The 16,906-nt window shown below is 40.9% G+C and overlaps 1 protein-coding gene across 2 annotated transcripts in view; it reads right to left on the bottom strand.

The window, feature by feature from the left end:
• Nucleotides 1-2,554: 2,554 nt before the first annotated feature.
• The window catches only part of TRIT1 (tRNA isopentenyltransferase 1), a 48,212-nt gene continuing 33,860 nt past the window's right edge, over nt 2,555-16,906 (bottom strand). Inside the window, exons 3-11 of one of the 2 annotated variants that reach the window (XM_011977666.1) lie at nt 15,181-15,279; nt 13,955-14,100; nt 11,334-11,476; nt 9,501-9,612; nt 9,063-9,175; nt 8,735-8,812; nt 6,046-6,155; nt 5,616-5,733; nt 2,555-3,423 (exon numbers count right to left, since the gene is read on the bottom strand). In XM_011977666.1, the coding sequence (XP_011833056.1) occupies nt 3,254-3,423; nt 5,616-5,733; nt 6,046-6,155; nt 8,735-8,812; nt 9,063-9,175; nt 9,501-9,612; nt 11,334-11,476; nt 13,955-14,100; nt 15,181-15,279 (1,089 nt within the window). In that variant the 3' untranslated portion in view covers nt 2,555-3,253. The remainder of the gene's footprint in view (nt 3,424-5,615; nt 5,734-6,045; nt 6,156-8,734; nt 8,813-9,062; nt 9,176-9,500; nt 9,613-11,333; nt 11,477-13,954; nt 14,101-15,180; nt 15,280-16,906) is intronic. The other variant, XM_011977667.1, reaches the window with a different exon arrangement.

The raw sequence follows: 16,906 nt of genomic DNA, 5'->3' as shown, positions 1-16,906 counted from the left end.
TCTATCTATAATCTATCTTATCTATCTATCTATCTTATCTATCTATCTATCTATCTATCTATCTATCTATCTATCTATCTATCTATCTATCTATCTATCTATCTATATTTTTTAAACAGACTGGGTCTCACTACGTTGCCTAGGCTGGTCTCAAACTCCTAGGCTTCAGTGATCCTTCTGCCTCAGCTTCCCAAAGCGTTGGCATTACAGGTGTGAGCCACCACTTCTGGACCGTTGTTTTTTAATGTTATACTGTGTGTTTTGTTTTGTTTTAAGCAAAAAAATCCTATTTGGAACTAAAGAGAGCTAAGAGAGTACAAAAAATTACTCACTGCTAGGAAGGATCAAGCCATATTCCTGGAATACAGATGAGCTGTTGTCTTGCTTAGCCCTAAGAATCAAGCAAAGTATTTTCAGGTCTAAGAATCTAGATCTCTCTTCAGAATCAAAGTACTTTCTACCCACCTACAACAACATTGCCTGAACTGTAAGAAATATCTAAAGCCTAATCAAGATTTTTACTGACAGAAGCAGGTGAACCTAATAGCTCATTGAGTATTGGAATTAATTGCCAAAGCCATTTAGATAGCACTGCTGGTGTGATGGACTGGAGGCTCTGGGTACCTGGACTGGAGGGCTCTGCTTGCCTGGAGATTGCTATGGCCAGATGGTACAAAATGGCATTCCTCATTCTCACTCCAGGCTGAGCAAATAGCCCAAAGCTCTATGGTACTTTTCAGCTCTCAAATGAGATTTGGTATGAGATTTAGTAATAGAGTAAGAAAGGTGATCTAAGGTTTGTCCTGGCTTTGCCGTGCTCTGTGACTGGAACATCCATATTTTAGGCCTCAGTTTCCCCATCCATACAAGAGATAAAGGATTCTTTCATCTCTACATTTATGACCATCACAAGACAAACTATTTTCCTTCCCTACACTTGACAGCAAAGTCATTCACTGGGGAGCAGGCACAAAAGGGAAATCTACTCAGGGCAGTGCCACAGCCCAGAGCGCCAGGCAGATTTCTAGTGAGTGTTCTGCCTTTCCCAGGCTCTTTGCTGCTGATAAAGGAACTTCATTTGGTTGAATTTACAATTTCTAAGAATATGAACAGTAGGCTCGACCACAGTGCCTTACACTTAGTAAGTGCTTCATAAATATTAGACACTTTGATTTTTTTTTGTAAAAAATTCCTGATTTCCAATTGCCATAGAGATAACAATGAGTTCAATGGGAAGTTACTGCTCCAAGTATTTCAGATGGAAGAATTAAAGGCTTTTTAACGTACAATGATTAAAACTAGTTTTTCCTGCTTGTCTACTGAAACTTTTTTAGGCTTTAAAACAAATTTAGCAACTTGAAGGAAGAATATTTCAGAGAAACTAAAGGTTCTTCCCTACAAACTGCCAGCTTAACACAGTGCTTGTCTACGAACTGCCAGCAAACTGTCTACAAACTGCCAGCAAAAGGTTCTTCCCTACAAACTGCCAGCTTAACACAGTGGTTATCTAGCAGCCTCACCTCAATTCCAGCTCTACCACTTGCTAGCTGTACTCCACTGCTGAGCCTTAGTTTCCCCCCAGTTAACAGCAAAGAAAACAGCATTTCCCTCCCAGGGAATGTGAGAAGATAACGTATAAAAAGAACTTAGCACTGCTTGGCTCACAGTAAGTACTCATCTCCACTCCCCCTGGGAAGATGTGGCTTCTGACCTTGTTAGCTCCTAAAGTAGTTAATAAACTTCTTTGCCCAGAGAATAAATTTATTTTTGAGATTCAAATGAGTTAAAGGTGGGTGAGGTTCTGGAATTCAGCACTGTTTAAAAAAAGGTCAATCAAGTTAGATAGTTTTTTTACTCTGCCTTCTCCTCTGTGAAGTCTTACATGCATAGGAAACAAAACATTTACCAACAATTGCTTTTCAAGGTCCAGCAGAAATGCTCCTCCTTCCATGATCGCTTCCCTTCCTTCTAAACTGAAATTCTACACAGCTCTTGTGGCCTTTGATACTCTCTTGCCTGGATTGGTGTTTGTGTACACATGCAATTATTTATAAGCTCCCTGAAGGCAAGAACACATCTCATCTCTGCATTCCCTTTAGCCTAATTCAGGGCCTCTCATATAGTAGATTCTGCACAAACAAAATGTATTTGAATGGGGAATTAATGCTTAAAGGGCACAAAGTTTGTTTGGAGTGACAAAAAAGTTTTGGAAGTAGATAGTGGTAACGATTGCACAACATTGTGAGTGTAGTCAATGCTGCTGAATTATACACTAAAAATGCTATATGTGATGTTATATATAAATAATAACTATTTAATATTGCTGGCAGCACAGGTCACTCCAGAAAGAGGGCTTCAACTGGAAGTAATGGATCTCCAATAAAAGACCCTCTCTAGATGTCTTCAAGGACTATAATGTGCTAAATAAACACCTGCTACATAAATGGACAGCATGATCTACGAAGAATGTCAAATTTGAGAAAAAGCTATATCATATTGATAACAGAGCATACTGTGTATAAACTAGACATGGACTTGTATGTCTTTTTAAGGCTCTTGTAAATTTTTTCTTTATTTAAACTTCAATAAAAATATAGATTTGTAACTCAATAGAAAGACAGCAGTGATAATAACTCACATATGAGCAGCTTGCAAATTTCAAAGTCTTTGGTCTTCAAGTCCCATGTCACAGCTTCCTCAGTCTGATTCCCTCCTTCTCTGTAGAATTCCAAGAACTAGTTTGCTTCACTTAATCATCTCAGTGGGGATGGTCCTTTCCTGCCATTCACTCAAATCTAGAACTCCCAATATGTGGCTCACAAATACTTCAGTCATCTACAAAAGCATCTGGAAATCAGATAATTTTAGCCAGAATCAAGGACATAAAAATTCTTTAAAGGGATGCAGTCAGTCCTGGTATTCACCACAAAAAAAGATCCTCATGTATAAAAATGTGGAATCTGTGCCTCTTTTAATAATAGAACCTTTAAGATTCAAAGAAAAAAAAATGCTTTCTTGAACGACATCATTTCCAGACACATCAGCCATACAAGGAGCTGACAAGACCTGCTGTTTCTATTATAGAGAACATGAGACTTTAGAACACGCCACTGAATGAAAGCAAATGGTGGGAGCTTTTCTGCTATGCACAAAATTCTGCATAGCACTCCTCTGCCCAGACTGGGAGACAGACATACCCCTCCCTTCAGAAGTAGATCCCCGCCACCTTTCCAAAGGCCACTGGACATGTCTCTTAAAAGCTGCATTTCAACTCTTGCTCATTCTGCCCTGAGGATCTCTTCTCTTTAGGTTCTTTGTCATGGTCTGGGGAAATGCTCTGACTTTCTATGGTGTTGGCAGCATCTGAATCCAACCTTCTTCTTCTCTTCAGTTGCTTCAAGTGGGATTTGGATTTTATATGTGCTGATAAGACAAAACCAAATCAAACAAACAAAAAAACTCATTAGAATGCTCTAGAATTAATCTAGAAGCAAGTAAAATTAACTATACAATGCTTTTCTTCAACAATAAATAGCAAGATCAAAACATGTACGGGTATAGCTGCTTAGCATTTTTAAGGGAAGAATAAATTATATGGCCAGCGAGCTGGCAAAAGAGAGTGAGCTACCACATAGCAAGTGCTCCCTGCCAGGTACTTTACATCACCAATCCTCATGGCAGTCTTGTAAGATGGTACTATTCTGCTCATTTTACACAAGGGAAACTGAAGTTCAGAGAGGTCTTACAAAATGTCCAAGGTCACACAGCAGGTAAACTCTTCTACTTAGACCCGTGGCTTCAAAAAGAGATCCCACTTTCCAGAATCAGGTCTCTGTAGTATGGGGCTTCCTGTTACAGATACATTTTTAACTTGTAAGGCTGAAAAGTTAGAAATTCAAATCCTCTGTATTGCAGGGCATTGCCTGTTGTCCTTCCTGGTGTGGCATCCCTGTGCCTGGGTCAAAAAGGTCATGTGAACCACTCTCTGGCAAGATTCCTATTCTCTAGGCACACACTGCTCCAGGGATACAGGAAGGTGCATTTATCACTGACAATTTCTTCCGAGGGTTCAAGGAGGAAGTCAAGCTAAAGGGCCACTGTTGCCTGCTATCAACTGCGGACCTGTCACCCCTAAGACAGTTCCCACCTTATGACTAACTTATACAGGTTTATTTTCACTATCCTGTTCTTTTTTCAAGGAAATCTCATCTGGGAACACCGAAAGAGATAGACAACTAGTTTAAATTCTCTTTTATACATATTAAAAACATCATTTTGAAGAGTTTAGAAGTAAGAATAAGTAAGGTAGAGGTTAGAATTAAGAGAAAAGTTTACTTGGGGAAATAAGTCAGCTTTGTTCTCCAGCTAGAGCCTAAGGCAAAAAATGGGCTTCTGGGCTGGCTCTCCATGGCAGCAGGAGATGGGAGCAAGGACTTGACAGATGGCACTACAGAAGGGCTTACACAAGCTAAGCTCACAAAGGCTCACACATGTTGCTTCTCTAAGGCTATCCCTGAAGGACATTCAACAAATCGAACCACTAAGTTTCCTTTAGAAAAAAACAATCAGACACTCTCTTTCTCTTCCCCTTTCATCATTATAAACCAACGACAATCGAGGCTTCTTCTGCTGGTTGGGCAATCACAGCCATCCCCAGTCTCTGACAACGGAGTTCATTTTGCCAGTTACCAGTTAATAGACCTAATCATCCTATTGGTTGCTTTGGGGAGAAAAATCTACTTCTCTGAGAATCCCATGCAAAACAGTACTCTGAACAGAAGGATCCCAGCCGCTGAGTAAACGACAAGCCCCACTGTGCCTGAAAGCAGCAAACCTTACACCTGTTTCTAAATACCAAGTAAACTCAAGGCTTGGGGGAGAAGTCCTGGGCTTTGACTGGATCACTGCAGAAAACTGAAAATCCAACGATGTGTGTGCAATGTAACTCTGTGGCAGAGGCAGAGCCAGGCTCTAATGCAGGGATACAGAGCCTTAGGGTGGGGCTGGCCCTGAGGTGGTGGGGAACTAACCTTCTTTACACATGTGTGACAGGCTGACTTTCACACAGTTTCCCTTAACATCTTTTTATCACAGTTTTAGCAACTACCACTATGTCAACAATTACCTCAAAGGTTACTGAAGAGATACCACTTTTAAAAACCACACTGAGGAGGAGTAACTGTACTTCCTGCCCGCTCCCAGCTATGCTTCTGCTTCTTCCAGTCTCCTGGATGAGCTGCCTGGCTTCCCTTACACCCTTACTTCCTGATCCCTCCCCCACTGAATTATAAACATGAAAGGCCAAGAAACTCCTCCAAGGCAGGACCACAAAGTCAAAGGAGCTCTAGAAAGTTACCTGCAGATCTCTTAGTATAAAATATTAATTCCAGCTGAAGATGGAGAGCATTTGATTTTCCTCTGAATCTCAGAATACAGAGACAACTCCCTAGTTGGGGGAAGCCTCCAGTGAATTTGAGCACAGGCTCTTAGAGGAATCTAGCTGTCCCTTTACAAATAAATAGACTCCAGGTTCAATCTGCCAAAGACCTTGAATTTCATGAAGTCAGTGTGAACCCACTCTTATAGATTACTTCATGCCCCTCCCCATACTCTACCTGCCCACTCGCGATCCCCAATGATGATTCGATCACAGAGGTCACACATGTGATAACTTCTCTTGTTCTCAGCTTCATTGTATGGCATCTTTATTGGAGTGGCTATAGGCTTGCGGCCCTAAAAGAACAAGGGTGGAACGGAATATTCAATTCAAAGAGATCTGGATATAATTCTCTATTAAGGGAAGTGGGATTTTCCTAAGATTCCTTTTTCTCACCCCAGAGAGCAGATGGGTTGTATACAGATTTTAGCAACAACCTTTCTGAATGTAAAAGTAGAAAAGCAGTCTCCAGGTACTGAAAAGTAGCCAGCCCTCTGGCTTTATTCTATGGAAAAGAAGGCCTGGTTCTTCAGTATAGCAACAAAGGTGTCAGCTAACAAAAGTGCTCTGAAAACCAGACAATAGACTGTATCATGATTCACAATTACCTGGATGAAACTTTGCACGATTTCAAGAGCAGGTTCAAGAACAGACTCTTCCCACTTCGAGACATCAGATACCTCTAAGCCATAGACAGAGGGGACACTGGGACCAGGTCCTAATGATGACAAAGAAAGGTTGTGAGAGGTCAGCCTCAAACCCAATCTATTCTGCACCCAGGACTCTGAAATCCTCCAGGGAAATACACAGAGCCAAAGGAGTAAACATTCTGACCATGCTATTCATTCTAACTGAAACATGAACCACAATCCAAGAAAGACCTAAAGGTTTAACTGCTCTGCAGCCAATAAGACTAGCTACATAATCTAGATACATGGGTGCAGGATCTTCCAGATCAGCCAGGAAACCAGAATAGAGTTAACAGCTCAAGGGACCATTGTGTGAGCTACAACACAAAGACAGCACATCATAAGAAGAAATAAACTAACAGCTTTAAGTAAGTGCCTATTCTAAGTTCCGTATCATCTTACGATGATGGCGATCTGTGGCAAGAGAATTCACAGCTTTAGGAGCAGATACTAGTCTCAGGTTTGCATATATTCCCTCAGTGGCCTGGGATTCATGAAATGCTTTGACAGCATGGGCTGGGAACAGAATCATATCAGCCAATAAGCCACAGAATCTGCGAACCAGAAAGAAACCTTGGAATTGATGTAGTTGAGCAACTTCTTTTAAAAACCTGATCTAGAGGGTATTCAAGAAACACCCCCTGGTAGACACTTTCGAAAGCAGATGAGACTGAAAGTAGCAAAGAGTGCAGCTACAGGTATTTCACCCACCTGAGCCAACCATGTTGCAAGAGTTTAGTCTCTGCAGTTAGCTTCCCTGCCTATGTACATACTAAATTGCCTTCCACAGCTAGGTTAATTCAGTTGCCTAAAGGCAAAGAGCATCACCCATAGGCAAAAACATCAAAGGCCTTGGGATGCCAACGACTGGCAGGTGCTGGCCTTTTGATTGTGCCAACCACAAATAAGATTCTTGATAGACTGGACTGGGCTGCACCTGCCACCACACGGAAAGGTGAGACTAGGAGGGTGCAGGCAGCATCCACAGCACACCTGGCCTTGGCTAAGCTCTGCACCTGTTTCCAGGCCACTCTACATTTTCCTTTCTCCTCTAAGCCCTTTGTTGGGCTTCTGTGCCCTGTCTAAGCACCTTTCAACAAGTTCTCGGCTCCCAGCTGCTATTTCTGGCTTGGGTCCAAGGCCAAGCTGGGGTGGGGAAGTCCCCCTGGCTTCCTGCCAGAACCATATCCCAGCAGACCAGCCCTGGCCAATCACGCACAGCTCCTGATTTACAGGGCAGCTGTGCCTTTCACTCAGCACCAGGACGATGCCGGCATACACACGAATGAGGAACGGGCATATGACACACTGTGCCATCAACTCCTCCTGCCACAGAGATGGAGGAACTATTGTGGTTTTACTACAGGAAGAAGTTCTAAATTATTATCAAAAAGTCTTCTGTTACAGGCTTATTGTCAGACATGGGGAGAAGAGAAGTTGCATTAGAAATTTGTAGTACAGCACTGAGCTTCAACTTCAGATGACACTAAGACTTCTATCTACCAGGACATGCAGAGAAAACAGGATAAGTAGAAGAAAGCATAACGAGCCTCTTCACACCAGAACTCCACTGGAGAGCTCAGGCAGAGAGTGGGAGCTGGGAGAAAGAATGTTAGCAGTTTAGTGGTAAACAGCAGGGATCAAGGTATATATTTTCAGAGGCAATCGAGTGGGGCAGACGCTTCAGCTGGCCCTATCTGTAATTGAGAGCAGAAGTCTACCAGCAAAAGGTAAACACAGGATGATTCAGAAGCATATTTAAAACGTGTCCACAAGATAAAACTGAAGTTTCACTTATGCTTAAATTAATCTCCTTTCACTCATAACCACATAGTTTTTACCCACAGTCCAATACTAATGCTGTCTTGCTAAAGTTACAGCTAAGGAAGTAAGAGTAGCAGTATAAAGGAGTGTGGACTCTGTGTCAGGCCTGAGTTCAGTTATCTACTGCCGACTAGCTGGGTGATTTTTGGCAAGTTATTTAACTTCACTAGGCCTTCATTTTCTTATCTGTAAAAAGAAAAGAATAACACCTACCTTGAAGACTCAATAATATATGTATGGCACCAAATTTAGCGCCAAAGACACAGTACAGGGCCAAATGAATAAAAATTTCCTTTCTTTTCCTTTAAAAATGCTGTTCAATTAAAGTTTCATTTGAAGCAATCTGAAGCACCATGTGGAGATGCTGGGAGAAATGGTGAAGGTGTCTTTATACTACTCATCTGGCCCCCAAAAAACATTGTAATTAGGAAATCTTCCCTACAGAAATCTGACTGCTCTTCAGGTACGAAACTGAAGCTAAAAATCAGCCCTGAACACCAACTCTCCTAAGAAGATGCTGCTGTTGTTCTTAGCTGTTTGCAGCCAGTATCCATCTGTTCAAGGCAGAAGGCAGACTCCTCAATGCAAACAATTTTTTTTTTTTTTCCTGAGACATCACAAGAAAATATCCCTGGATAATCATTTATGTTATAGAACTTCCCCTAGGTCAGATCCAGAATCTCAGAACAGGCCCGGAATCTAAAATTCATTTTCTGGGTGAGCTGAGGACATCTATATTCTATTGAAAACAGACCCATAGTATAAGGAAAAACATGAGACTTACTGCTCAAAAAACGGTTTTTAACCCATCGGTTTTGCTTCCGGGCATATCTCTTAGTTACTTGTTTCAGAGCCTCGATACCTGAAAGATACAGTAGATTTAACAGCATCTAGGTAAGCACTCCTTACCCTGCAGAGAGGCAGGCCCTCCCAGCCCAGCAGGAGAAAGTCAGTCATGGCAGTACAATGTCAGACTTGGTGGACAAAAATCTCAATTCTGAGCTGAAGGCAACTTGGGACGCTTTGAGCCTTGGCTCTTTCTCAGACCATACCAGCAGAGTACTCTGCCACCCAAAGATGTCCAAGACTAGGTCAGATGGAAGAATTCACACCTTTCTTTAGAAGCTGGTCACTAGTCTCCAGTGTGCATTTTCCCTCAGTGATCAGGTACTCGTGAAATTCCTTGAAGCCAATTGATTGGAAGATACCATGTTGATAGTCCTGGCTGGGAATAGGAGGGCATCAGCAGATGAGCCATTGCTCCTAAAAGCTAGCAGGCGCTTTGGAGATGGACCTAGTTGAACCATTTCATCTGTCAGATAAGGAAATTGAGATCCTGAGCAGTTACTGATTCTCTGAAATTTTCCCCTCCCCTACCCACCAGGTTACTTTCTTAAAAAGTTAACTCCTGGGACTGTCTGAAAGATTAAAAAACTACATCTGTAATGAAGGCTGATAAACAGGTAGACCCAAAGCTAGTATTAGCATTATGGTCTTTTGACTGTAGGCAAAAGATGGACAGTAGGTCAGAATAACAGCCAAATCCTCACCTATTTTCTGAAACATTCTTCTGATTATAGCGTCTGTGAAAATCTCTTAGTTCCTCCAAGAGCCCAGCAGCAAGCATGTCATCCACCCTCTTATCCAAGCGCTTATCTAGAACTTGAATCAAATCAGCCCATCAATCAGCAAGCAAGTTGTACGTACCTACTATATACTTACATCATGAGTGAACAGGTGGTCACAAAACAAAGAGAATTTATCCAAATAGAAGAAAGAATTCAGATTCCAAAGATTATTGTAATAATTCATACTTTATTTACTCACATTTAAGACTTTGCAGCTCCAAATAAAAACAGCCAGAATGAAGCACATGCCTCCTCATCATATAGAGAAAGCATACAACTACAGCAATTGTGAAGGACAAATATTTTATTCTCACATGGAATGTATATCCCAATGTGTTTTAGAGGTGGCTGAGGATCCCCTGGTTTACCTTTCTTATTTTTAATTTAATGTGTCATTACACTGTAACTCAGTGTTACTTTGTTTAAGAACCCCTAGATAACACCTCGGATAAGAATATGGAACTTTCATCCAAAGACATCCTAGATACATTCTAAACTACTGAGCCAAGCAAAGGAGCAAAGAGTGAGAGGTCGTAATTGTTCAGATGTGACAAACAGCTTTACTATGAATCAGACACCATTATTTTATGCTGAATTGTAGAGCAGAAGATTTTATTTATAAAATTTCATTATTGAAAAATTCCCTTTTTAAATCAATTTATGGCAGTTAATTTAACAACAGATAGTCACCATTTTAATTATATTCTTCTACATCTCTACCATTGCGATTTATTGGCCTACAGCAACAGTAACCTTCCTAGAAAGTTTGCATTTATTGAGGACCCGTCATGTGTCAGACACATTCTGAGCACTTTACATGTATTAATTCATCTAATCCTTAATGAAGCTATGAGATATGTACTATTACTATTATCTCTATTTTACAGGAGAACTGGGACACAGAAAGGTAAACTAATTTGTCTTACAATTCACATAACTAGAAGCCAGTAGATCAGGAATTTGCTATTAGACAGTCTGCCTCAAGAGCCTGTGCTCTTCAGTGCTACACTCTACTGTTTCTCCACATAATGACGTCATCTTTTCAGGTCTATCATAGGCTACCTTTGCAAACTGGTCTCTGACTTCCCCCAGATAATGTTCGTCATCCCTTCTCTGTGACCCTACAGCACCCTGAAAATATATCTAGCCCAGCCTTTGTCAAATAAATAATAGACACACAGATAGTATCTATCTCCTTGTCTGTTGTCTCACTAGACTGGGAATTCCTTAAGAAAAGACACTGCCTCTTCAACTCTGAAAACGAAGTACCACACAGAATACCCAGCACTTCACTGAATGCTTACTGAACGTTTGCTGGATGAATAAGTTACTACTATCACAGGGCATAATTATACTTTAGCAACAAAATACCATCAGGCTAGCAGCTAATTATAAGGCGTACTGCTTCTAGAACATTCTAGCCTCCAGCCAACCTTCCACAAGAGACTTCCTTCTTTTTCTCCTTTGGACTTCCCTGGATGGCAGTCTCTTTCCCATTCTGTCCATCCCATCCCACTCTACCCATGATGTCTTCTCCTAGTGCCAGGGCTATCCTCTCTCCCTTTCCAAACAGATATCTAGGGGGAATGGCACTGTGCCTAAGTCAACAAATAATGATAATGATAATAAAGTTAATAGCTAATACTTGTTTAGGGTTTATTACGAGCCACCCATGGTTCTAAGCATTTTCTATACAGTAACTTATTACTCTAAGTTCCATCACAGATGGACTCTAGGGCATCAAAGGGCTGTTACCTGCCTGGTCAGCATGAAGCCAAAGGATGCAAGGGTTAGAGAACTTCAGAGGACCTCCAAGGGGACCACCACCTTCTTCTGTATGTTGACGATGGAGAAATTCACTATGAGAGATTCCTGTTTCTTCAAAAACTTGCAAGCTCCTAAGTAATTTAAAAGGGGAGGGAGGGGGCACACCCATAAAAACCAATAGAAAATATTCATTCTCAGGTAAAACAAGGAGAAAGGCTGTTTATTATAGAAAGCCTCATTCTTGAAAGCCAGGCATGACAGTGTGCGTGTCTGTAGTCCCAGCTACTCAGGAGGCCAAACTGGGAGGACTGCTTGAGCTCAGGAGTTCAAGACCAACCTAAGCAGCAACAGTCCCTGTCTCTTCAAAAAGGGGGGACACAGAAAGGCTTAATCTCATTTTCACTGCATTAAGTTCCAAAAGACATGAAGGTCTAGGGTTACTCCAGTCCTACAGCTACTTAGAAAAGGGTACTAAAGAAAACTTTAGGTAAAGTAAAAAATAATTCTATTTTTCTAAAGATACATAAATTATTCTGAAATCAGTTAAATAGGTTCAGAAACAAGAGATTTCTTCTATACAAACAGAATGGTACTCACTCCCTTTCAGATAAACAGTAAAAGAGCTTGTTTGGGACACTTTGTAACAAGCCAACAAGTCTGGTCTCGCTGGCGTGCCTTTCCCACAGTACAAAAGCATGTTGTACGTCCAGCTCATCAGCTTTCTTTTTTAAATATGTCAAATTAATGAAGAATGCTCCTGGCTAATCCAGTGCTCTACTGGCACAAAGATCACTGAGAAAAGAACTCACATACTTATTCTTAAGCCACCATCCACTTCTGTCTGTATCTATTATGTTATGCAGCACTAGGTAATTTAACTCCCCAATCTATACTCTACCACTTTGGGTGATTGCAACTTATCAGCCTGAAAGTGATCTTTCTCTTCCTGACCCAATTCTACTTCCTGAAACCCTAACGCAAGAGTGTAGACCCCTTGTCTTTCAGTATCACTGGTTTCTCAAAGAAGATCTATGAGAAAACAATGTAGGAATAGATAATATCTCACTTATCTGGAGTTAAAATACAGCCTCAAGCCAAAAGAAAGATTAAAAAAAAAAAAAAAAGTTCTCATTCTCTAAATGAGACTCTAGAGCTCTTGCTTAGAATCTATTGACTCTTACTAAGAAAAAATTCTCAAACTCATTACTCATTTAGAAGCAGCAAAATGAGAAGAGGTGATAAGAAAGAACTGACTAGTAAAAGGAGAGAATAATAAACACCAAGCTGTAGAATCATGTAATAAAACAATATAAAAATGAATGTTTATCATAATGTTCCTAAGTTTAAAAAAACCTGAATGTTTTCTATTAAAGTGTTTAAAATGTTTGGATACTGAAAAGTATAAACTTCGTTAATCTAAAACATGCATTCTTAATGGGGTTATATTGCCTTTAAGGGGGTGAGAAAACTTAGATAATACAATTTGTGCCCCACCCGCTCGCCGTGCAAAGGACAACCCTACCTGAAGAAATCCTTTTCTTGGCTGAGTACTGTGACTCATGACTATAATCCCAGTACTTTGGTAGGCTGAGGCAGGAGGATTGCTTGAGCCTAGGAGTTTGGGACCAGCCTGGGCAACAAAGCAAAACATCTCTACTAAAAATTAAAAATTTTAAAAACTAGCCAGGTATGGCAGTGCACACCTGTAGTCCCAGCTACTCAGGAGGCCAAGGCAGGAGGACACCTAAGCCCAGGAGGTCAAGGCTGCAGTGAACCATGATCGTGCCATTGTACTCCAGCCTGGGCAACAAAGTTAGACTCTATCTCTTAAAAAAAAAAAAAAAGTAATAATAATAATGAATGTTTTAAATCCTATATTCTAACATTGAGTTTCATTGAGGGGGGTAAAATCAGGATGAAAAATATCAAATTCATTTCAGTGGAGTACTTCACAACCCCTATGAATATGAGATGTTACTTTAATATTTAATCTGCACAACCATCAATAGAGTAGGTCCTTCATTAGATGTTCTACTATGCCAGAAGTGGTATCACTCCTAATTCTGCAGAAAAATAAACCTAACATGAGGCTGCAATTTCAAAACAACCTAAAAAAACATGACCTTGTGAGTTCATTCACTACTTTTCTTCCCTACCAGATAGTTTCCATGTGCAAAGGTGAGCTGATCTGTGAGACAGTTTATAAAATCCACCTCCCACTGGGAAAGCTGCTGGGGCAGAACACGGCATTGCATAATCAATTATGAAATCCAAATCACAATGTAAACAAACTGCATGCCAGAAAAAATGTATATGAAAACTGTTATACAAGCAAAGATCAAATAGAAAATGAAGCAACATTATATAGGCCCTAGGGGAAAATGATATTGTACTATGCATTTAAAACGTAACGAAGTAGGGTGCAATTATTTATTGAGGGAGCTGAACTGAAGCAATAACTCAGGGCCTCCCAACCTGCTGAGTTAGAACAACACATCCATCTCCACTAACTGCTATTACCAAATCTCTCTCATCACCTGGGCAAACCGACGAACTGACTGTTCCCTAGTTGTAAAGGAATTTGGGGTCAGCAGGCCAGGCTTTCTTACCTGGCCACTTTGCGTTTGTCATGTGGATGCAGCTTGGCGGCCATTTCTGGGTCCACCTGGCTTAGGCGTTTGTGAAGTACAAGACCATCCTCCTTTTCAAGCTCCACTTTTCGGTCAATCACTTTCTCAGTGCCCATCTGCTGGGGCTAATAAATGATGGTTTAGAAGCAAATTTAATTCAACCAACACTGAGACAGTGTACGTGCCAGGCACTTTGCTAAGTGTCAGGAATACAGAATAATCAGAAGATCTTGCCATACAGTGAGAGACAGATCATAAACAGAAAATTCCACTATGCTGTGGTAAGTGCTGTGAGGCCACAGCAAACAAAAAAGAAGACTTACAACATAGGGAAACACTTGGCTATTTGCTTCCTTGTCAGAAGTTCAAACAGGTACCAGGGCTAATACATGTATTTTAACATACCCAGGAGTCTAGTCTTCTCAGCAAGGGTGAACAAGGAGACCAGGATTGCCAGCAAATTACAGTTTACACAGTCTTACCCTACATAGTAGCACGTATGTAAATAAGGTCAGTGTTGGACATCTCCCTGATATACATACTGTGCTGCCAGCCAGGAAATACTGAATCAGGCTAATGTACTGGGTTTTTTTAAATATAATTTTTATAAAGAATTATACATATTTTATCTTGAATCACATCTCTCTCTCACTTTATTTATTATTATTATTTTTTTTTTGAGACAGGGTCTCGCCCTGTTGCCCAGGCTGGAGTACAGTGGCACAATCTTAGCTCACTGCAACCTCCACCTCCTGGTTCAAGTGATCCTCCCTAGTAGCTGGGATTACAGGTGTGTGCCACCACGCCTGGCTAATTTTTGTATTTTTAGTAGAGATGGGGTTTCACCATGTTGGCCAGGCTGCTCTCAAACTCCTGACCTCAGGTGAGCTGCCCACCTTGGCCTCCCAAAGTGCTGGGATTACAGGAGTAAGCCACCACGCCCGGCCTAATGCACTGTTAATTTATATGGAGATGCTAATTAATCCACACAGCAACATTTTTCCCACACACAGCCCCTTCCCATAGACCAGCCTGGAGGAACTCACTTCACATATGGAGGTGGCATTTGCTTGAGAATATTAAGTAGGAAAATTATAGTTGCTGAGTATAAGAAATAGGCAAGAGTCAACCTTTCTCCCACTAAAATTAGCCAGCAAGAAAGAGCAACCCACTTCCTCAGTGAGTTACAAGTGAACTAAACTTACCTTGGTATTGACAAGAACTTTCCAGAGCAGAGATTCAATGTAATAATTGGTTCCTCCCACGACAATAGGAATTTTGTCTCGAGCAAATATATCTTCAATGTGAACATTAAGAAAGATACCACGATATTAAATATCAAGGGAATCCTGACTCACTTGGGAAGGACACTATTAGCAAGAAACCACATTCATTTATCTGCAGAGCAGAGGAGAAAGAGGGGGAACCAAAATGCATTCATACCAGCCCTCAATGTTTCCAACAAATTTCCAGAATCATGTCCAATCAGTTCTGGAGGGACTTGCAGAAACCAGAGACAAATGCATAGTGGTAATTCCTTCCAGTTCTAGAACTTTCTAGGTCTTGCTGCTAAAAGTCAAAGTTTTATTAGTATTCCAAATCAGTTCAACAAGCACAAGCCCGAGGACTCTCAAAGAACCAAGTGTCAGGTGCTCAGGAGGCCATCAAGGTGGCATCCATTGCGTGACTTTGCCTTCTAAGGCAAAACACAAGCTGGTTTCCCTAAGATTCTTAGACTCAGTCAGTCTCTACCATCAGGAGAGACTATCACATTTTTGCCACTTGAGGTTTCACCAAATTAAGTGAGATGCACAGGTTCTGAAGATAAATAGACTTTAATTTCCAGGTTCAGTTGTTGGGCAAGTTACTCAGCCTGTCTGAGCTTCAGTTTTCTCACCTGTAAAAATCCCCATAAGAATTAAATGTGACAATGCACAGAAATCCCCTACCACAATGCCTAAAAAATAATAAGCACTCAATTTACTTTAGCCACTATTGTTTTTATATCTCTGCTACTTTACATTTTTCTCTTTAGAATCTCCATTGAACAGATAATTATCTGCTTTAAGAAGGCCTTCGCTCCTGAGAATAATTTTTGTTTTTTTGAGACAGGGTCTCACTCCGTCACCAAGGCTGGAGTGCAGTGGCGCGAAAACAGTTCACTGCAGCCTCGACCTCCCAGGGCTCGAGTTATCTCCCACCTCAGCTCCCGCCGCCAAGTAGCTGGGACTGTAAGCATGTACCACCACACCTAGCTAATTTTTGTATTTTTTGTAGAGGTTAAGGTTTCACCATGTTGCTTGCCCAGGCTGATCTTCAACTCCTGAGTTCAAGCAATCCACCCACTGCAGCCTCCCAAAGTGCTGAGGTTACAGGCGTGCGCCATTGTGCCTGGCTGAAAATAATTTTTTTAAAAAGACTTTCAATATCCAGGAAATAATCATTTACACACTTCTTCTCCTTGTTGGCCAACTTGCCAGCATAGAAACAGACCACCTCATTTCTACTAGAATCTCACTAACCCTTAAGCAGTTAAGCTGGAGTGGGAAGAAAGATGTTATCAATCAAGGATCATAAAGAGAAAACATCGTTTGTTTTAAAAAGAGAAAACAAATTCTCTAGTTGCCCCTTTAAATTAAGTATAGGGAGCAAAGTGGAAATTGTATACAAGTTAAATATCCCTTATCCAAAATACTTGGGATCAAGGAAATGTTTCAGATTTTGAATTATTTGCATTATACTTACTGGTTGAGCATCCCAAATCTGAAAATCTGAAAACTGAAATGCTCCAATGAGCATCTCCTTTGAGCATCATCTCAGCACTCCAAAAATTTCAGATTTTGGAGTCTTTTGGATTTTAGATTTTCAGATGTTCAACCTGTAGTATGATTAACAAAGGGAAAGTGAGCAATGAAAAGGGGAAGGGAAAAA

Source organism: Mandrillus leucophaeus, unplaced genomic scaffold, assembly GCF_000951045.1.
Source record: "Mandrillus leucophaeus isolate KB7577 unplaced genomic scaffold, Mleu.le_1.0 Scaffold182, whole genome shotgun sequence".
NCBI classification, from domain to species: Eukaryota; Metazoa; Chordata; class Mammalia; order Primates; family Cercopithecidae; genus Mandrillus; species Mandrillus leucophaeus.
Note: the sequence above shows the minus strand (reverse complement) of the source record. Positions and strands in the feature narration are given on the sequence as shown.